Source organism: Physeter macrocephalus, chromosome 14, assembly GCF_002837175.3.
Source record: "Physeter macrocephalus isolate SW-GA chromosome 14, ASM283717v5, whole genome shotgun sequence".
In the NCBI taxonomy this organism is placed as follows: Eukaryota; Metazoa; Chordata; class Mammalia; order Artiodactyla; family Physeteridae; genus Physeter; species Physeter macrocephalus.
In genome coordinates, this window is record NC_041227.1 from 48,143,914 (window position 1) to 48,167,161 (window position 23,248).

A 23,248-nucleotide genomic window follows, 5' to 3' on the forward strand; every position below is an offset into this window, starting at 1 on the left:
CAGTGACCGGAGATGGTGTGGAGCTGAGCAGAGCGCTCTGGGGCTGCTGCAAAGGCAGCTGAAGTGGAGGGGCCGTCGCCCTGTCAAAGCAGAGCAGGTCGCCCACCCTTCCAAGTTCCTAAGACTCGTCACCGCTTGTGAAACTTCTGAAGTTGGTCTCCCCCGAGTCGATTCAGACTCACAAATGTCAAGCCTGAGTCAGCAAGCCTTCACAAGCATCGGGTAGCTCTGATGTGTCATCAGAGAAAGCAACGGACTAGAAAAGCTCTACAGTGATCAAAACAGTTGCACAGCATCACCCAAGGACTTCTGCCGTCCCCACCCGGCACTGGGAGAACCGGTCGTCCATGCCCATCAGCTCCAGCAAAGTAGTCTGAGCCATGGCCACGTTGTTTTTATAGGTTCTGATCTTTCTCCAGGCAAACAAGACAAAGAGGAAAGGGGCTTAAGAAAAGAAATCATTCATATCTGTGGGAAAGATTAAACTTGTTTATTAATTCATGCAAACATTTTCCAACTTGGGAAGAGAGAGGGCAAAGCCAGTAGAAAAGGGCTTCTAAGAAATGAACTTGAATAAGAGGGAGATTTTAGGATTTACTCTTAACCGACTCCAGGGGGAAACAGAATAACAATTTACAGAAACATTCTCACCACATTTGAACAAAATACAATTTTATCTGTAATTTTCAAACTCATTTTCCACTTTAAAGGCGGTTAAAACTCGTATTCTTTTCCAGAGTTTAAAATGACGTCTGGTTTTTAAATATTTCCTTGTCCAGACAAGTTCCTACTTGCCTCAATAGGATCTGCGAGCTTACAGGAGAGCACACTCACTCTCAGTCCACCCCTTGCTCTATGAGATAAAAAAAACTGCAGGGAGAAAAAGAGAGTTAGTTTTTAAAATCACCTGGTATACAAAGCTGAAAACCAATGACCACAAATAGAGAACAGCAATGAGTTTTCTTTACAGATATGAACAAAAACTTCAGTTAAAGCTGTAAGACAATGGAAAGAGTTCCAGTCTCAGGCAGAGTTGGGAGAAAAATTATAGATCTGGCTTCTGACAGTGATTTTGTAAAAATCCACATCAATTTTTCATGACCTTTTTCTCAGGTAGGAAAGTTGGGATTTCAAATCCAACATGTAGAAAAAAGGGCTTAAAGTGTGTTCAAACAACCAATTGTGACAGACGTGAACCCACAGCAGTAACGTGACCTGTTAGAGCACAACGATATCATGATGCAGTTGATTAATAATGATGTCTCACTTTTTACAATTTACAAAGCACTCTCACCAACATTTTATTTAGTATAGAGTGGAAGGACACATCAGCTAGGCATTTTAATTTCCTTCATTAATTAATGAATTGAATTAAATCTTTGACATGTATTCATTTTATTTTGTATGAGTCAATTTAACCTTTTTGAAAATTATTCTTTAACACTAATATCAGATCTTACAAGGATCTGTGATACTAATATCACTATGTGTTTTAAAACATTGAAATGAATAACTCACTTTGAAATCCCTCCAAATGAACCACTTTAAGTAGCCATTATTTTTTAATTGAAATATGATAAATATACATAATGTCCTATATGGAAATCCTTTGTTTTTATCTTATTAGCAGAGCAATGTAAGTTCTTATTTTTTAAATTACATGTTCTGTTTTAACTGATTTATAACAATCGAAGTTGTATTTGAGGCTCACAATCTTTATTGCCATGGCTCACGGGCCCAGCCGCTCCGCGGCACGTGGGATCCTCCCGGACCGGGGCACGAACCCGTATCCCCTGCATCGGCAGGCGGACTCTCAACCACTGCGCCACCAGGGAAGCCCCTGACAAATATCTTTTTAACATATTCTTTGGAAAGGTACAATATCCATTTACTTGAGAGCAAGTTGTTGCTATATTTGAATCAAGTTTGGGAAACTATAAATAAATTACCATGAATTTAAATTGATCAAACTCAGAGCAACTGGTACCTCCTGTTTGGAGGGAAACCACAAAGTTTGACAAGGATCTGAGTATATGCTGATTTGGGAATAGACAGTACAGTATTTAGGTGGATTCATGCAAATGGTGGAAGAGATGCAGTATATTACTGTAATTTTCCCCCTTTGGCCTAGTGGTAAAGAGGCCTCAAACTGAGGTTCTAGAAATATTGTTGAGGCCATTGGTGACTCCATGTCTGCAATCTATTCAGATATGCTTGAGGCTGCAAGGAAAGGAAGCCACAGGAAAATGGGAAAACCTGCTTACGAGGCTGAGATGGAACAGACCCAGTGTTCTCAAAGACTCTTTCAGGGTATCCATGAGATCAAAGCTATCTTCATAATAATACAAAAATGCTGTTTGCCTTTCTTACTCTCATTCTTTCACCAGAGTGCACTGTAGTTTTCGAGAGGCTACATGACATGAGATGATATATTGTTCTAATTGCTAAAAGAATGTGTGCTCATGAATACATTTAAAATTTTTCTCAATGTTAAGTTCTAGTACAATAAATGTTGACAGATATAACTCACTTAAGAGCTCAAAAATTTTTAAGAGTGTAAAAGAGGAAACATCTGAAATAATGTAGACTGTAGCCCTATCTCACCTGTGACCTGGGGCAAGAAGCAACATTTCTTGGTCCTATTTTCCTCATTTGCAAAACAAGAGGAATTTGTCCCACTGCCCATTTTACACTTTTAACACTAAGGTTCTGTGGCCTTGCAACACTGAAGTGTTGCTACTGCTGCAGGAGTCTGCTCTGATCAGAGTTGTAGGAGCACAGAATTTTAGAGGCTTAGAGAAGTTAATTAACCTCCCTAGGGTCACATAGGCTGAGGAATGGTGGGACTGGGAGTCAAACCCAAGTCTGTCTCACCGCAGCATTTAACTTGCTATTGAATACTCCTCACTGAAGTGAGGAGCATCGCACATGGGGGCGGTGGGGGGGACCCAGCTTTGACTCTAAAGCCCAGTTCCTAGCCTTGGAGTTAATATTAACGGAGTTAATATTTTCTTTGTTGGTCTTTTTCTTTTGTATCATTTGTAACTTCTTTATACTATATGAAAAAAGCTGATTACTTCCACTGTTTCTATGGTAGCCAAATCCTTCTGCACATCTGGGAACTGGGAATTTATTATTAAAAATAATAAATTCCTGGGCTTCCCTGGTGGCACAGTGGTTAAGAATCTGCCTGCCAGTGCAGGGGACACAGGTTCAAGCTCTGGTCTGGGAGGATCCCACATGCCGCGGAGCAACTAAGCCCGTGCGCCACAACTACTGAGCCTGCGTGCCACAACTACTGAAGCCCGCGTGCCTAGAGCCCATGCTCTGCAACAAGAGAAGCCACGGCAATGAGAAGCCCGTGCATTGCAACAAAGAATAGCCCCCGCTCACTGCAACTAGAGAAAGCCTGCAGGCAGCAACGAAGACCCAATGCAGCCAAAAATAAATAAAAATAAATTTATTAAAAAAATAACAAATTCCCTAATTTATTACGTCATACTCCAGGATTTTCTTATTGCTTGAACATACAGAATAACATAGTACTGGGACTTCCCTGGTGGCACAGTGGTTAAGAGCCCACACTCCCAGTGCAGGGGGCCCGGGTTCAATCCCTGGTCAGGGAACTAGATCTCACATGCATGCCACAACTAAGAGTTCGCACGCCACAACTAAGGAGCCTGCCTGCCTGCCACAACGAAGACCTGGCACAACCAAATAATAAATATTTTTTAAAAAAGAATAATATAGTACTATAAAATGCACTAACTTTTAAATAAATTTTGCTTCTTTCCAAAAGAAATTGCCACTTTAATGCTGTTTTCTGTTCATCCGTCATTGCAAGAAACTCATTTACCTGGATAAAAAAATTAAACAAGTATTTCCAAAGAATATATAGATAACTCATCTTGACAATAATGTAAAACAAATTTGCTCACTGGAAATGGACCAATTCTCTTGATGGAGGAGATAAGGCTAGATAGTAAGGCTCTAAACTGAATGTCTGAAGCCAGCCAGGTGGCTTGGCACAGAAATCCCCCCTTAACAAAGTGGAAACCACTGAGGCTTAATGGTAAACTTCATAAGTGGGTTCTAACAATAAAAAACATCAAACCTAACATCAAGCACACAAGCTAATCTCTGCTGCTGTGCTATGGGGCAGACTGAGGAAGAGCTCGTGGCTGACCTAATACACCTGGGTAGGTGAAATACTGCCAAACCCTCCTCACAGAGGACCCTGCTCAGTGTCTCCAAGGTGTTGTTTTGCCCATTGTTATTTGACTATATAAAATGTCATGTTTATTCTCCACTGTCACCACGGACCTCTCTTGTTATTCCTAACAGTTAATGTTAGCTAGGATTTTAATAAGCAATATGTAATTATTTGTTCATTAAAACAATGTGTGTTTAAGTCAAGATTGATTTTTCCCAGACCTCTTTATTAATGAATTAATTTCTATCAAATGTTCACCAAAATAACCTATATGTTTGGGCAAGCGAATTCAATTTGGAAGTATTTCTAAACATATTTTCCTTTTTGTTATTTACCGTGAAGCCCAAAGTCTCCTCAGCAACACTTCCTGTGAGACTACAGGAATGGAGGGTACCTGTATGATCAGTAAGATCAATTAGCATATGGAAGCTGCGAAAAACTGATTTAAATTCTGAAGAATCTTTGTTGCAAGTTGTACAAGTGCTGGATGCTTCATTTACAATGTAACCACAGCCTGAACTGAAAAGAAACAAAGACAAGATAGAATGTGAAGGCCCTAAGTGTCAAATCTGATCTCCAGCAGAATTATCACTTAGACTTTTAGCCTAAGTCAGCACCTGGAATATTTACAGAGTAAGTAATTACAGAGTGCTCAGCGTTGAGCAGGGTACAAAATAGACCTACAAAATAACAAGGAACAATGCACAGCAATACAACATGCTTTCTATGCAGTCAACCTCATTTTCAGTATTCCTGCTTCGGAAACTGGGACAAGCCAGTCCTCTCACAGTTCTGCCTCCTACCTTCCCCCATGCTGGGGTTCTTGCCCAGGATCACTCCCCAACTGGGGCCTTCCTCACTTGTACCCCAGCCCCACCCCCTCCCTTCTCTGAACGGCTGCACAACTTACACTTCAGCACGGACTTACACCCTATCACATCTTATTCCATGTTATTGCAGGTATGTTTGTTTATCTCCTGGCTCAGAGTTTGAAGGCAGTAATCCTGTCTTGTGCCTAGAAAGCCTGGGTTCCATGAATTCTCACTTGGTCCTGTACTAAGTCCTCTGTACATCCACAGAATAACCTGAGGGTTTGGGGAGGTTCACACTGTAAATGCTGCTAGTACTGCTAGTGACACATTCTCCTCTCTTTAAGGGGTAATTCCATGCTCTTCTATATTTTTGAAACAGTCATTACTTTGCCAATTTGAATAGAAAGACTAATTCAAATTTCTCAAGCAGAGAGAATGATCTGAAGATACTGGTTTCTTGTAAGCCACAGATCACTTTTGAATTAAATTTTAGATACTTTTCCTCAGATATCAATATTAAAGATGTAGGAAAAATAAGGGAGACAATAACATTTTTTTTAATTTTTGAAAAATATTTTTCAAAAAATAAACACCTGCCTTACACAACAGCCTCTACATTAGTTTTTTTCAACTTTAATACCAAATCATACAATGTTTTAAAAATCCATAGGTCAATTTCTTGATTGTGGTGGTTGATACACAAACCTACACATGATAAAACTATATGAAATTTCACACACACACACACGATGCATATTAATCTGGGGAAATCTGAATAAGATCAGTGGATTTAATGTCATTACTGTCTATGATGTGATACTATAGTTTTGCAAAATGTTACCATTGGGGGAAACTGGACAAAGTGTACAGTTTATATATTATTTCTTACAGTGCCATGTGAATATAGAACTATGTCAATAAAAATGTCAATTATAAATCCATAGGGAGATTTTCACAATAACATTTTAGAATTTTCTTGCCAGCAGTTTTTGGCTAAGATTATTAAATCTACTTGGGTTTACTTTTCTATGCAAGTAGATACTAACTTTGACCTAGGAGAGGTTGGAAATCATATTCTTCATACAGTTGAAATAATTTATTAAAATGCTATTACTTGTATTGCTATAGGATGTGGTCACCAAACTAATTTTCGAATTGTCATAAAACAATAGTTTGTCATCCCAGTTAAAAGTTTCGGCATTATTATATCTTTCTATTTTAGGTTGCTGAAACACAGTAAATTAAATTTTGCTTTAAAAGGCAATTATAATTTTGAATCTAAATAGTTTGTCAAATGCATAACCACTTATGCATAATGCATAACCACTATTCAAATGCATAACCACTATTATGTCAAAGAATAGCTTAACTTTTATAGAGTTTAAAATTTATCAACAATAACTGTTTTTATTTCTTACAAGAATGAACTTTCTAAAAGTAATTTGGTTGCTTACCATCTATTTCGAACTACTTTTGTAGTTTCATCATCAATGTTCAGTGTAGAAATGTAAGCATAAAGAATTCCATAGATAGGATCAGCTTTTCCTTCATTCTTCAAAGCTTTTACCTTTAATTGTTCAACTGTATAGACATCAACTATTGTATTTACTAAAAAAATAAAGAAAAGTCATGGAAGTTCTAAATACATTCTAAGAACTCCAAAGGATTATATCCAAATAGAAAAGCTACAAAGCTCAATTGAGAATATGTAGTAGCTTAAATTATGTAATAGAAAAATTATTACATAGAATATATTAAAACTGATTATATAAAAGGACATAAAAGCAAAAAAGGAAAAGAATAAGAAATTAGTCTTTATTAAAATGAATAATTTCTGATCATCAGAAGATTCCATTAAAAGAATGAAAAGGCAATCCATAGAGTAGGAGATGCTAGCAATCTATAAGGAGATAAAGGATTCATATCCAGAATATCTAAAGGATTCTTAAAAATCAATAAGAAAAAGACAAGTCAACTCAATTTTTTAAATGGTAAAGAGACTATATTTATTTATTTATTTTTGGCTGCACTGCGTGGCATAGTTCCCCACAAGCCACGCCACGCAGCCAAAAAACAAAACAGAACAAAACAAAACAAAAAACAAAAACAGAAAGAAAGAAAGGAAACATGTTAAATATCCCCCAGAAAAGCATAACAAAGTTCTTCTTTTACAAGTTAATGTGACTTGCAGAATAACTTATTTCATGCTTAATTCAATTGTCACTCTCTCTCGAGGAATTATTAGGAAGTATTTCACCTCCTAGGATGAAGTTACAAGAACATGCCTTCAGGGAATGATTGAAGTCTTCCCTCTGCTTTTCCCCATTCTCCTGAGTGTCTAAGCATAAGCCACAGATGGCAACAAACCACATCCCTTTTTTTTTTTTGGCCACACCACGAGGCATGTGGGATCTTAGTTCCCCAACCAGAGATAGAACTCGCGCCTCCTGCTTTGGAAGCGTGGAGTCTTAACCACTGGCCTGCCAGGGAAGTCCCAGCATCCCTTATAAAGTCAAGCTTCAGTCTGGGGTCTGTGAACACATGACATTTTATGCAAAATTCTATGTGTGGGTACAGCTACTTTTCTGGGGAAAGGGTCATAGCTCTCATCAGATTGGCAAAAGGTTACATAAGCCTCCAAAAGTTTTAAACTACCTTTTTAAAAGTGGAAGTATAGGGCTTCCCTGGCGGCGCAGTGGTTAAGAATCTGCCTGCCAATGCAGGGAACACAGGTTCGAGCCCTGGTCTGGGAAGATCCCACATTCCGCAGAGCAACTAAGCCCGTGAGCCACAACTACTGAGCCTGCGCGTCTGGAGCCTGTGCTCCGGAAGGGGAGAGGCCGCGACAGTGAAAGGCCCGCGCACCGAGATTAAGAGGGGCCCCCACTCTCTGCAACTGGAGAAAGCCCTCGCACAGAAACGAAGACCCAACAAACACAGCCATAAATAAATAAATAGTGGAAGTGTAGCAGTTACATAATAGGAATACAATATCTTTTACTAAGTAACTTTATAGACCCAAATTCTGGCCTTTTAAAAATTCAAATAATATTTAAAGGTCACTTACAATTTGTGGATTCTTTCAAATAACTGTCAATTTCATCATCCAGAGGATTCGTTTCTTTATTTTCTCTTATAAAATTCAATAGGATGTTAGCTTCTGGTGTATCTTAATTGAAAATGCATAATAAGTAAGCAGCAAACTGATTATTTTTTAAATCACTGTAAATGATCCAAAATTATTTTTAACAGTAAAAAGTGAAGATGTATAAGAATACAATCAAACACAATATTACAAAGCCATTAACAATGTGATGGGGTGCTCCATTAACACAGAGAGATGTACAACAGATATCATTAGTTTAAAGAGCAGCTTACAAAACATTGTCATACAATTAATTCCCTTTCATTTTAAAAAAGATACATGAGCAAAATTATCTGGAAGAATATGTATCAAGGAAATGATTATCTCTTACGAGATGGTGAATTTACAGCTGATCTTTCTTTTCCTTTTTATGCTTTTATGTATTTTTTGAATTTTATATATATTACTTTTCTAGTCAGAAAAAATTTTTTTAAGGTTGTTTAAAAAGCTTGCTCCAGACTTAGCTGGTGGCACAGTGGTTAAGAATCTGCCTGCCAATGCAGGGGACACGGGTTCGATCCCTGGTCCGGGAAGATCCCACATGCTGCGGAGCAACTAAGACCGTGTGCCACAACTATTGAGCCTGCTCTCTGGAGTCCATGAGCCACAACTACTGAGCCCACGAGCCACAGCTACTGAAGCCCATGTGCCTAGAGCTCATCCTCCACAACAAGAGAAGCCACCGCAATGAGAAGCCTGCACACCGCAACAAAGAGTAGCCCCCCGCTAGCCACAACTAGAGAAAGCCCAATGCAGCCAAAAATAAATAAATTATTTTTTTTAAAGATTCTTATAATTAAAAAAAAAAAAAAAAACCTTGCTCCTCGGGACTTCCCTGGTGGTCCAGTGGTTAAGAATCCGCCTTCCAATGCAGGGGATGTGGGTTTGATCCCTGGTCAGGGAACTAAGATCCCACATGCCACGGGGCAACTAAGCCTGCGCACTGCAACTACTGAGCTCGAGTGCTCTAGAGCCCGTGTGACACAACTGGAGAGAAGCCTGCCTGTGTGCTCTGGAGCCCGTGCACCACAATTAGAGTCTGCGTGCCACAACTAGAGAGCTTGTGTGCTCTGGAGCTGCGCCACAACAAGAAAGAAGCCTGCGTGCCGCAACTAAAGACCCCACATGCCACAACGAAGACCCGAAGCAGCCAAATAAATAAATAAAATACTTTAAAAAACAAAAAAAGCTTGCTCCTCAATTTGGGACATGAGTATCCTCAGGAATAGTGAGATAATGTGCCAGAAGGCACGAATCTGATTTTGAAGAGGGGCTCTCTAACTCTGACACCCTTCAACTCCAAGCCCCAACCTCTAACATCTGCTTGTCTTCAGCCCTCCCTCACCATCTCCAACATTCTGCCAACCGTCCTGCCAATGCTTGGACCCCCTGACTCCCCTGGACAGAGTCAGGGTTTCTTCCTCCTCGTCCTGTTGTACCACAAGTCTTATCACTGTTGGTTCTTTCTAAGAACTAGACTGGAATCCCAGACAGGGGTTTTGCCTTTTCATTTCTGTACTTCAGTTATAGTGACTATCCTTTCCTCCATCTGAGCATCCATCCACTCATGTACTTCCTTGTTCCAGAAAGTGTTAAAGTTACCTCAGTAGTTGGCAGATAAAAGGCATTCACTAAATATCTGTAAATTAATGAGCATCCTGGGACAGAAGCTGGTAGGAAGGGTGGGGTGTAGGCACTGCTGTCAAGAGCTCTAAGGACAACAGGGTCATCCCAGACTGTCTGTGGGGGGACAGAAATTCTTCCTTCCCCATCTGATGAACTCTCTCGGAGCAGGAAGCCTGGACATGCTGGCTAGGATGAAAGCTCAAACCATTTAGAGGTTCTTAATTTCTTTGTGGCATGTGTAGCCCAGGAAATTAGAAATAAGACTGATTTAAATAAGCATATTGAAATTCACACACCATTATACATATTCTCCTTTATATTTGTCTCCTTGAGAAATAAGGCATTTATTCTAATGATGTTAGCATTGCTCAAAACACTTTGACATTTCCCCTCTGAATCTGTTTTCAGAGCCAGATGCACAACATCCTTCAAATCTGTCTCATTAACTTAGTCTTGAGGTTTCGATACAATTAGTACTGTCAAGCTTGATAACCTTTTCCACCAGACAAATCCAACTGTCTTTTAGAAATTTTCCCAGACCAAATTTACCCTTAGAGGATGAAGATTTTCTATCATTGATGTTATTAAATGTACTAAAAATAGTCTATTAGTATTAATAAAATATTAAAAATAAAAAACCATAGTACCCTCCTCAAAAGAAAAAAAAAAGTAATTGAAGAGTGACATTATTGCCCTCTGGTAAGAACAGACCATGGTTGTGTCCCCATGAATTTACAACAAAGAAGCCAGAGCAATCCTTTTAGAACTTAGATAATGTCACTGCCCTGCTCCCCCTTTTCTACAAAGTAAAAGCCAGCATTCTTTTATCAGTAAGTCCTTCTCGATCGCCTCCATTTCTTCTCTGACCTCCACTCCTCCTCCTGCACTGCTCTATCAGATCCAGCCACACTGGCCTCAGGGCCTTTGCACTGGCTGGTCCCCCTGCCTGGTGTGCTCTTTTCCCATGGTTAACCCCCTCACTGCCTCACCATGTCTTTGCTCAAATGTTGCCCTCCCAGTGAGGCCTACCTGACCACCCTATGTAAACAGCAACCTTCCCTACACACACCATGGCATTCTAGACCCTCCTGACCCTGTTCCTCTTTTACTTCTCAAGCATTTCATAATTTGTGGATGTGTTATCTTTATTGTTCGTTTTCTGTCTCCCCGCTGCTAGGACATGAGCTCCATGAGCAGGAGAGATATTTGTGTTTTGTCACTGGACCCAGAACAGTGCCCAGCACACAGCATGTGCACAGTAGACGAGAGCTCAACAAGAACAAATCAATGAGTGTCGTATCACCTACCATGATACTGCTTTTAAGGAGACAACATTCCTACAGTAGATGAGCAAGATCCAACCTACTTATATTTTAAAAGTCTTGTTATTTTATATCATATCTCAGAGTAATTTTACTTCTAAAAATTCTGATAAGTTTGGTCAAAGACAAAATTGCTTTATAGGTCTCAGTCACTATTAATGCTTCACTATTGGCCAGTAGAGTGAACTTATATTTAAAATGATACCACTATATTTATATCTTCTTGAGATTTTGAAGGATTATTCACTTCTGGGAATTCTTTACTCTTCTGCAGTGTTGGGTTGATCTTTCTATCTGCACTACAAAGCACTCTGAGGATGCTTAAGGGCACCAACCCCTCATCTCCCCAAACCTACTTCCCTGATTTCATGCTGGAACAGCTTTAAACCCTTTAACAATAACTAACAATTATGAACTAATGATACTATATATATGTTCTCCACTCTCTAGTGCTGTTACTTGAATGCAGTAAAATTAAATTTATTTTTTAAATAGTCAAAAATTTAGGTTATCCAATCAATAGCAATGAGCTCTCAAAATCATCACAAGGGATAATGCTTTAAAAATGAGTCTGGGTGGGCTTCCCTGGTGGCGCAGTGGTTGAGAGTCCGCCTGCCGATGCAGGGGACGCGGGTTCGTGTCCCGGTCTGGGAAGATCCCACATGCCGCGGAGCGGCTGGGCCCGTGAGCCATGGCCACTGAGCCTGCGCGTCTGGAGCCTGTGCTCTGCAACGGGAGAGGCCACGGCAGCGAGAGGCCCGCGTACCGCAAAAAAAAATAAATAAATAAAACAAAAACAAAACAAATAAAAATGAGTCTGGGGCTTCCCTGGTGGTGCAGTGGTTGAGAATCTGCCTGCCAATGCAGGGGACACAGGTTCCATCCCTGGTCCGGGAGGATACCACATGCCGCGGAGCAACTGGGCCCATGAGCCACAGCTACTGAGCCTGTGCATCTGGAGCCTGTGCTCTGCAACAAGAGAGGCCGCAACAGTGAGAGGCCCATGCACCGCGATGAAGAGCAGCCCCCACTTGCCACAACTAGAGAAAGCCCTCGCACAGAAACGATGACCCAACACAGCCCAAAATAAATAAATAAATTTTTTTTAAATGAGTCTGGTTTTTCACATTTCTTTTGTAAAGATGTCAAAGATATAGCTCATTGTAAGTTTTTCAAAGTCATATAAAGCAGTTTTTCACTTTTAATTCAAATGAAATCCAAGCTTCATTTTCATTCTTTTTTTTTTTTTTTTTTTTTTTTTTGTGGTATGCGGGCCTCCCTCCGCTGCGGCCTCTCCCGCCGCGGAGCACAGGCTCCGGACACGCAGGCCCAGCGGCCACGGCCCACGGGCCCAGCCGCTCCGCGGCACGCGGGATCCTCCCAGACCGGGGCGCGAACCCGGTTCCCCTGCATCGGCAGGCGGACGCGCAACCACTGCGCCACCAGGGAAGCCCTCATTTTCATTCTTAAACACACTGCACAAATATTGGAATACATGATGTAGTCATTTCCAAAGGGATAAAAAATTTCAGATAGCTTTTTACCTGGATTAGTTGTAATAATGGTTTTTGAGATTACAGTTGCTGTCATGCAGTTCCGAAATTTGTCAAAACTTATTCTTACATCTGAGGCAAATATTACTGTTTGGGAAAAAAGCCATTTTAAAATTATTACACAGGGGGATAAAAAAATGACAAATATTGAACACAATCATTGAAGTATGATACCTGTTTCTCGTGGCACCCAGCTCTGTGCAAGTAGAATAGATTCATTATCCCAACTGCATGTGTTAAAAAAGAAGTGATAAAAATCAAATACATTAGAAAAAAACTGGCAGTGACCACATTATTTACCAGAAAAAGGATGTCTTAATGGATGAGGTTAATAATCCCCCATACGGTCCAAGGCACAGTTAAGGATTTTGGCTTCTCCTGCATTTTGCAGGGCTACACTGCCTATTTCACAGAAAATTTAACACCTATGAAAATCATTCCTTTCAGCACCATTCATCTCTAACAACTTCTGCTCCTTCAATTCCTTCTTTTCCTATCACCCAGGCCACTCCAGGCTAGTTAGAACTGAGTGACTACAAGTTTAAATATTTTGAAGTCACTCTTTCATGCCATTAAGGGAGGGCCCCCACCATGGATAAACTGCTCGGGGGACTTGATAGGTTGAAGCCCTGTTTCAAATTAAGTGCTTTCTTTGGTACCCAGGCATCTGAAGTGTAAACAATACCATGTTATACCCTGTGATGCTTCAGGATGTAGCCCTGCCCCACATCTGACACACTGGGAGCCCCATAGAATCCAGCCTGTGACAATGCTTGCTTTTCTACCATCTTTCCATGGCTTGGCTCCAGGGTACCACCCAAGGAATCACAGAAAGTCTGGCTTGTTCTTTATCAATGAGACTTAGTAAATGACGATTTGTTACAAAACAGAGTACAATAATAAACAAGTTACAGAAGAGTCCATCTATGAAATCCCATGCCATCTAAAGACCTCATTTTAAGGTAATCATAGACTGTAATAACTCAACATACAAGAGAAAGGTTTATTTTTTAAATATCATTTCTATATCATTATTCCTCTCCTGATATGAAATCCATCATCTCCTGATGAAATTAAAATGTCTGACTTGGTGATAATAGCACAGATTTCACAGTTTGGAACAGATGTGGGAAGTTACCATATCATTGCAAAAGAAGACTCTGTCTCATCATAGAGTTTAACTTCACACCTCTGACCTTTTCTTCGGTCTGAAGTTGTAAAGTATTTTGGCTCTGCAACCTGAGAAATTGAAGAAAATCATTATTTTTCTTCACCTAGAGTTGTAGAGGTACTTAAATATTTGTTGATGGAAATACTCAAATGTTTACCTTTTAAACAACAAATTAGAAATATCAAATAGCTAGAATCACTAATATATATTTGATGATTTAACAGCATCTTTTATCTCTGAACTAGGTGTATTTAAGTTGTAAGTCACACACTTTGATTGAAGAGAGATACAGATATGTGTGCTTTAAGTCATGACTGTGGGATCTTTTCAACATGTCAGAACAAATGCTCCATGACAAGTCCCTGGGTGGCATCTATGTGGACTCAGTGAGGGTAGAAAGTACATTTTCAATATCTATGTATCCTCATGGCTTAGCGCAGGGCCTGGCACGGAGTTCATGTGACTGGATGAATTTATGTCTCTGGGCCTCAGTGTCCTCGTCATGCTAGCCCAGGTATGGATATTGATACCCCCTTTGCTGCCTTCCTAGGGACAAGCTGGGGAGAACTGAATGAGGGATACATGGGAATGTGCTTTGATATACCGTCTGATTCAGTCCACACTGTGGTGTAAGAGGATCATGGAGGTGGAGGTGCACTCAGGGGCCCTTCTGTGCCCTCAGGGAGTTCTCACATGGAACAGCAGCACCTCTGATGGCCACACAGCAATGGCCCAGGAGTTCTCACATGGAACAGCAGCACCTCTGATGGCCACACAGCAATGGCCCAGGCATGGACAGACAGCTGCCCCCTATGCCACTGTCACACATGCATCTATTGTCAGGGCTGAGCTCCTTGGGAAGGAGCTGAAGAAAGAGTCACAGCTGCCTGCAGAAGAGAGCATCTAGAAAGAAAGTCAGAGGAAAGGACAGCCAGAGTATGAGAGAGGCCTACCATATCACAGCATGCAAGAAAACTGTATGAAAAGAAGTTTTAAAGTGAAGAGACCTAAGTAGAGGCGAGAAGGAAGAAAACAGGTTAAATAAAAACGTAAAGATAAGGAAATGTAAGAGGGATGGAAGCAAAATGGGAGAGAAAAGGCATGAAAATAAAAGAAATAATATAATACTATGAAAGGTGGTACCAGACTCAAGGGGTGGAGGCAGGAAGGGGGACATGGAAAAAGCTGTTGCAGGTTCTATATTCATACTGCGTTTTAGAAAATCCTTACTACATTGTAATATAATGGCATTATATGGAATTTCAGGGAATTTAAGAGATCATATCCTGCCTTTAAGATTGAACCTAAGTTGCCCAGAAAGGAATTTTTCCCATTTTTCAAGACTGTCATATCGGGTGTTTATTCCTCCATCCTGAATGATACTGAGTGCTCACTGTGTGGCAGGCACTGTGCTGTGCTGGGCTGGGCTGGGCTGGGGAACAACGCAGGCAGACCTCTGTTGGCCTGTCATGGGGATAGTCGACACTCAGTCATTTAATATGGAAACGCAATTAGCAATTACTTACAACATTAACTATAAGTACCCAAATCTATTTCCCGTTTTTTTGTCTTCTGGTTATCATCATTCTGTATATTGAGAAATTGTTCTTGCCCCTTTATTCATGTACTTTATTTTGTGAAAATTTGCTCCCTGCCAAGTGATTCTAGTCTGTCCAATGGAGTTCAAAACTTGCTGCAATAATTGGGTAAGAGGGAGATGTGGAAGCAAAGGATGGTGAGACATTCCCTGGCACCCCATGGAGTGTCGTTCTGCCCTGCTTTTCAGCACCTGATGCTATGCATTAGCTCACAGGGCCCCTACTGCAGCACCATGGGTTTCTCACTCTGTCCCCCAACTCAGGACAGCTCTGAGAACACGCACTGAATTGATTCCTTGATTTATTCAACTTAAGCCCCTTCGAAGAACTTCCTGGAGATCTTAAAGTCAATGAATTTACCCTTTCTATTTGTGCCTTTTGTTTAACTTAAGTATGAAAAGGTCTCATATAGTTAGTGGATCATTTATGACTATGTACTGCATTTAACATTCAAACACAATTTTATTTTGCTACTCATTCACAGGTAAAATGCTGCTTTCCCTTTAATGAGAAGTGTTATTTTCTAAATTCAATGGAGGATGGATCAAGATACAGAGGAAATTTTCCTCCAGTTGATTATTACTTTCCAAACACAAATAAAATGATAGAACTCCCCCCACCAAAATGAACTTGGCTTTGTTGGGGTTTTAACTTACCGACCTCACAGCTGCAAGGACATTAATAATTCTCCCATCAAGACTGTGTCCGTTTGCAACAATGTCACCCAATGAATAATAATCACAAGACTCTTTAACAGGTAAGTATATCAAAGAAAGTAGCTTGGCATCCACTTCATAACTGGAACAAACTTTTACGATTGAGTGATTCTCACTGAGCAATAGTTTATAATCGCTAAATTGTAAAAACACACACCAAAAGTTAATATCAAATGATTTTCTAATAGAAAAATACTTCAAAGTTCACAGTTAAACTTTGGTTGTAACTTAAACTATATTTTAAAAATTATATTAAGAAGATTTATACTTTTCACTCTTAGAAACATTGAAAAGCTTTGTAAAATATTTTTTGACTAAAATGTATTTTCATTAAGAAAATGTTTTAAAGACCAACTGTGTCTGAGTTTTAAGCACACTAATAGTCTGATCTTGCACAATACTGAGTTTCAGTTTCTTTCTCTGTAAAAAAAAAAAAAGGGTGTAAAAGCACTCTAAAACATTTTGTGTGGGGGGGGAGGGTGATTTCCACCTCTATGACACTGACTGACCTGCCTATGTGCTTCCCTTACCTCTGTGGTGCTCTGTAGGAACAGATGCACAATATTTACACACTTGAGGTGCTCTTCCCCTTCCAGCCAATCAACTCCCAAGTGTCCTCCATGGAGCCTCTTTCTATTCCTCTAATCCAGGGCACCCCCCCGCCCCCCGCCTCCTCCCCTGCTACTGCTTTAGGTGTTTCCCTCATCACTTCTCATCCAAACTACTGCTTGTCTTCTAAGCTTTGTTCCCCTACTGTCCGTCCTCCTCAGGTAGCCAAAGTGATCTTCCTAAACCACGAATATGAATATATTATTTCCCAGCTCAAAAGATCTTCTGGGCTAGCCATCACCAAAGCATGAAGTTGGTACAACAAGCAAAGCTGTCTGTGAAGTGTCTCTGCTTCTCTCTCGAGCTTCTCCTCCTGCTGTTCCCCTGCCTATATTCCAGCCACATCATATTCCTAGGCTATGAAACTGCCATTTTAGAGAAAAACGTAGTCAAACATCAACAGTTTCATAAGGTTTAAACTACTACTAACTGTTCTGGAAAAGGCCAGGAGGTTTCATGTTTGTTCCCTCTGCCAAGGATGCTCTTCCCTCCCTCTATTCATGTGTTCATTCCATAAACACTTACTGAGAGCCTATTAAGTGCCAGACCTTAGTCTAGGCACAGCAGGTACAGTGGTGAGGAAGACACACAAGATCTATGATCTCACAGAGTTTACATGCGTGAGAGGGAAACAGATAAGAACAATTAATCAAATAATCCCAGATTGTGATCAGGGTTATGATGGTACACATACCCTGTGTACAGGACGAAGTCCTAGTAATGCAGACTGGAAGGGCTACTACAGACAGAGTAGGTGGGGGAAGATCTAAGGAGGTGACATTTAAGCTGACACTTCAATGAGAAGAGCAAATAAGATTGTTCTTTGCAGAGGGACGTGAACACGCAATGCTGTTAGTGCAGAATGAGCCCAGGATATTCATAAAGTGGAGGACTCTTCATGTGGCTGCAGAGAAATGAGACCTATAAGATGAGGTCAGAAAAATGGGTGCAGGTGCACGTGTAGTAGAGACTTTTGTGCCCACCCAGAGCTCTTTACCAGCTACACCCTTCTCTCTCGAGATTTGCCCTCAGCCAGAAATACCTTTAAGCCTTCCCTCCTCTGCAGGAGTAGGGGGTGGACTTCAGCCAATAACTTGTAAATACAGGGTACAAAAGCCCAGGCCTCTTTCTTTAGGGTGGTACCACTTTGAGGTGCCACTCATGCTCCAGAGCTCCCATCTGGGTCAGGATGAGACTGGGCTCCTGCAGAACCTGCCTCTTTGCTCACCTTTCCCCCAATGCTATCCTTACTGGCTGCTTCTAAGGGCTCTCCCTCAACAAATCATCTGCACAAAAATCCTCCTCTGGGCTCTGCTTCCAGGTAACCTGAACTAAGATAGTAAGGCATGTGAAGAGAGTTATAAATTGAGATGAAAAAATGGATATATGACTTCCATGATTTACCTTTTCATTGTTCAGCTTTAATGTGACTAGAGTCAGATTTTTGTAATCTAAGAATGAGAATCAAAGTACTAAAAACAAAGCCATTTATTATGTGAGCCTATGTCAAAGTAAATTATTTCATAATCAAAGATAAATATTGTGAAGCAGAATTAAACTCCTAATTTTCAAACTGAAGTATACACCTTTAATAAGCTCTCTGTTAATCTGACATGCAAAAACTTATTAGTAATAATCATTCTGGCATAAACTTATTAGTAATAATCATTCTGGCATAAAGTAATAATCATTCTGACCTCTGTGCTAGATTTACCTAGGAGTTGCAGGGCTGAACTTTTCTTCTCTTTCTAATTCCTTTCTTTGGATCAGGGGATTTTCAATTATCACTAAAACAGAGGGGAAAATATGATGCTATTACAAAAAAGTAACAGGATAAATTTTAAAAATGAGTGTACATAACAATGAACATTACAATGTTATTTCTAATTTTGAATTGGTGTTATGTATCCTTCACAATCATTTTCTTGTGGCACTGTGAGCAACAGAATCCTGGGGTATGACCAATCAATTTGATCTCAGATGACATTTCTTATACTTTGTGTTTAAATCCCAACATATGATCCACATTAATATTACTTTATTGAATAGTTACACTGAACATTTGATTTGGTTACAACATGCCCTTCTATAAAATAAATTGATCTTCACCCAATTCACAGTTGTCCTCAAAAATAATAGTGGTAGTTAGAAAGAGCAATGCAAAATCTGGGTCCTAATTTGAGCCCCACAACTTATCAGCTTTATGACTTAACATTTTAGGGTTTCCATTTCCTATGGTCTATGTTAGACATTTTTGTGCTCTATTTTGCTAATTCCTCACACAACCATCCCTCATTATTATCCCTTTTTCCAAATGAAGAAATTGAAGTTCACAGAGGTTAAATAACTTTCTTGAGTTATTATATCTAGAAAGTAGTAGAGTTGGAATTAGAACTGTTCTAATTCTATTTGTAATTCTAATTCAAAAATCTGTAATCTTTTTAATCTACCACACCAAAATCTTATTTACTTCTATAAGCATCATCAGATTTACACCTTTAAAATCCCTTATCTCATTCATCCTCACAACAACCATGAACATGGAACGTAGGTTAATACCGAAATATATCTTTAGCTCTAGGTAACTAATGTTCTGGCATTCATCCAAGAAATGTTTTGCTTGTAGTGTGCCCTGTGACCGTTTGCAAAGTTTTTTGCCTTCATAGTCCATATGTTCAACTACCTTATTATTCAATTAGAGAGATACTATATGTAATCCTGAAAGTTAATAATATGATTGGGTGCTGAGTAACTACTATGGGTACTAGGCTGCTTGATACTACAGGGTTGGAGAGGAGTAGTTTAATTGTCTGTGTTACCCTTTCCCTTCTTTTTTCTACCATGAAAGAGAGCTGGTATACATGCTTTCTTGTTTCTTGTATGAGGCTAGAGCTGTCATCTATTGAGTGACTAAGTTCTACACTTTATAACAGGCACACTATCTCATTTAACATTCACAAGAATCTATAGGGTGTTAATTCATAGTTGAGACCCAACAAGATTAAGACATTTTCTCAAAGCCACAATGTAATAAATGTTGGTACTTGGAATTGAATCCAGATCTACCTGTTCTCAAAGTCTTGTTCTTTTCAATATACTACACTGTACCATCAGAGGGCTACTGGGGTGGGTAGACGATATGAAAGATTTGGTATTTTAGGCTGAAGATTTCTTAAAATCCATTAAAAATTCAAATATCTTTTATCAAAATCTATTTAGCATCCCTATTATATGGTTACAGAAAGATAAATGATTAGAGCCACAAGAGGGACTGATGCAACGTGAAATAGAAATAAACCAAAGATCATAGAGCTACTTGGTAAAAATATGTGATTATCATGTTTGTATGTTTCAATTAAATGCTGAATGCCTTGTGTTATACTCTTTAACACTTGACTTTTTTCTGGTAAGGTTCTTGAGAATAAGAATTGTGTCTTACTTCATTTTGACTCCCTCAGTGTAGTTATCACAAACATATCATGGGAATAATACTGTAAGAGAAACAGTTTAAGAATCAATGCCAGCTTACCGCACTCTCCAACACGAAAGCCGTCAGAAAGTGATCTGATATAATCTTCCTTGCCCCACGATGTTGCATTTACAAAATGGGTTGTTGAATCACGAATGGTGAAACTGAAAGTGTACCTTTCTGATCCAATATCTAAGGGAAAACCAATGCTTTTATTTTTCAAATGAAAAGTTTTATTTTAACTTTGAACAAATATGATTATTTGATGCTAAAAACACTCAAACACATGGTGTAAAATATTATTTCAGATATAAATTATATAAGTTATGCTTTTATGAATTCTAAGCTGCCAAGGTAGATAACTCACCTCACTGTTACCCCTATGTTCCATTTCCCCAGTTATCTGTATATTTGGAGGGAAATAACATGTAGGCTTGAACCATCCAGATATTAGCTTAGAGTCTCCATTTCTCTCTTACTGTTGTTTTACCCTAAGTCATAATTCAGATCTAAATTATTTCAAAACAAATAAATGTCTGCTGCTAAAAGATACCTCTAGGGGTCAGCAAGTACTTTTTTTCCAAAATAAACTTTCTTTATTGTTTTGCTAATTAAAAAAGTAATACAAAACAGCCGTGGTACTGGCACAAAAACAGACACATAGATCAATGGAACAGGATAGACAGCCCAGAAATAAACCCACACACTTATGATCAATTAATCTACAACAAAGGAGGCAAGAATCTACAATGGAGAAAAGACAGTCTCTTCAATAAGTGGTGCTGGGAAAACTGGACAGCTACACATAAAAGAATGAAATGAGAACATTCTCTAAAACCATATACAAAATAAACTAAAAATGGATTAAAGACCTAAATGTAAGACCAGATACCATAAAACTCCTAGAGGAAAACATAGGCAGAACAGTCTTTCACATAAATTGTGTCAATATTTTATTGGATCCATTCCTAAAACAAAGGCAATAAAAACAAAAATAAACATATGAAACCTAATTAAACCTAAACGATTTTGCACAGCAAAGGAAACCATCAACAAAATGAAAAGACAAACTACTGAATGGGAGAAAATATTTGCAAATGATATAACCAATAAGGGGTTAATATCCAACATATATCAACAGCTCATACAACTCAACATCAAAAAAACTAACAACCCAATTTAAAAACTAGGTAGAAGAACTGAATAGACATTCTTCCAAAGAGGAAATGCAGATGGCCAACAGGCACATGAAAAGATGTTCAATATCACTAATTATCAGGGAAATACAAATCAAAACGACAATGAGCTATCACCTCACACCTGTCAGAATGGCTATCGTCAAAAAGAACACAAATAACAAACGCTAGTGAGAATGTACAAAGGGAACCCTGTACACTGCTGGTGGGAATGTAAATTGGTGCAGCCACTGTGCGAATCAGTATGGACGCATCTCAAAAAACTAAAAATAGAACTACCATCTGACCCAGCGATTCCACTTCTGAGTATATATCTGAAAAAAACAAAAACACTAATTTGAAAAGATACATGCACCCCAATGTTCATAGCAGCATTATTTACAATCGCCAAGACATGAAAGCAACCTAAGTGTCCATCACCATGAAATTTTTACTCAGCCATAAAAAAACAATGAAATGTTACCATTTGCAGCAGCATGGATAGACTTGGAGGGCATTATGCTAAGTGAAATAAGTCAGACGAAAGACAAATACTGTATGATATCATTTATATGTGGAATCTAAAAAATACAACAAACTAGTGAATATAACAGAAAAGCAGAATCACAGATAGTGGTTACCAGTGGGAAGAGGGAAGGAGGGAAGGGGGGAAGGGGGGAAGCAGGGAGGAGGGAGGGGCAATATAGGGGTAGCGGATTAAGAGGTACAAACTTCTAGGTACAAAATAGCTACAAGGATACACTATACAACACGTGGAATACAGCAAGTATTTTATAATAACTACAATGAAATATAACCTTTAAAATTGTAAATAACTATACTGTATACCTGTAAGTTCTGTAATATTATATATCAACTATACTTCAATTTAAAAAGTTTTTAAAAAGTAATACAACCTAACATACAAATGCACATTATAGATATCTACTGAACTGTGATTAGTGCTTACCTTTAGGGTGGGGGCTGGGATGGGAAAAGTTGAGGGTTAAATGAAGAATTTCTCTTTTTGACTCTATGACCTTCTGCACTGCTTGAATTTTTTATGACAGTATATTGATATGTGTAATGTTTTTTAAAGTCAGTAAGCATATCTTCTCCAAAAAAGGAATACTGTACAGACAATTATAAAAAATAGTCAAACACTACAGAAATGGTGCCCTACTCTCACTGTCTAATAGGTAAAAATTATATTTCATTGCTGTAATTTAAGCAAATAGATAAATATTGACCTTTTCTAATTCATATATTTCAAGTTATTCCTTTTACAGCTTAGAAAACAGAAATGCAGGATTTCTCAAACTATTCAAGTGGTAATTCTGATCTAATTAATTATGATGCAGTAAAGAGAAGACAAACGAGTATGGGTGGGAGATGACATCTTTGTTATTTACCTCAAAAATAACAACAGAATATTATAAAAAATAAAATGAAAATAAAGGTACCTATCACTACACCATAAGTCAATTGACACGCCACAATTAATTGTCTTCTGTCAAAATTACTGGCTGACTGACTAGAGCTTGGATTCCCTCAGGCTGTTTAGAAGGACATATACTGTACCTTTTAATAAAAAGCATTGACACTTCAAAAGCTAATAATAGTGAATTGCTACTTCTGGCATTCTATAGTTTATCTCTGCATGTAAACTACAAAAGTTTGAGGGTCAGTTGATTTTAAAAATCCAATTTTAGTCTCGGATTGTGTTTCCGTAGTCCTAAATTTCTTGCACAGTTCAAGCAACTCAATAAGAACCACTAAAGCCAAATTTAACTGTATTTTCCACATGTGAAAGATGATTTTTTTCCACTGAATTGTCTG

At 38.9% G+C, this 23,248-nt stretch overlaps 1 protein-coding gene across 1 annotated transcript in view; it reads right to left on the reverse strand.

Annotated features, from left to right (window-relative positions):
* Positions 1-777: 777 nt before the first annotated feature.
* The window catches only part of MEIOB (meiosis specific with OB-fold), a 30,990-nt gene continuing 8,519 nt past the window's right edge, over positions 778-23,248 (reverse strand). The window contains exons 4-14 of the mRNA XM_055090689.1: positions 20,295-20,426; positions 18,480-18,552; positions 16,097-16,292; positions 13,810-13,910; positions 12,846-12,898; positions 12,663-12,758; positions 8,093-8,194; positions 6,480-6,633; positions 4,549-4,732; positions 3,770-3,856; positions 778-1,215 (exon numbers count right to left, since the gene is read on the reverse strand). Of these exons, the coding sequence (XP_054946664.1) occupies positions 1,096-1,215; positions 3,770-3,856; positions 4,549-4,732; positions 6,480-6,633; positions 8,093-8,194; positions 12,663-12,758; positions 12,846-12,898; positions 13,810-13,910; positions 16,097-16,292; positions 18,480-18,552; positions 20,295-20,426 (1,298 nt within the window). The 3' untranslated portion in view covers positions 778-1,095. The remainder of the gene's footprint in view (positions 1,216-3,769; positions 3,857-4,548; positions 4,733-6,479; positions 6,634-8,092; positions 8,195-12,662; positions 12,759-12,845; positions 12,899-13,809; positions 13,911-16,096; positions 16,293-18,479; positions 18,553-20,294; positions 20,427-23,248) is intronic.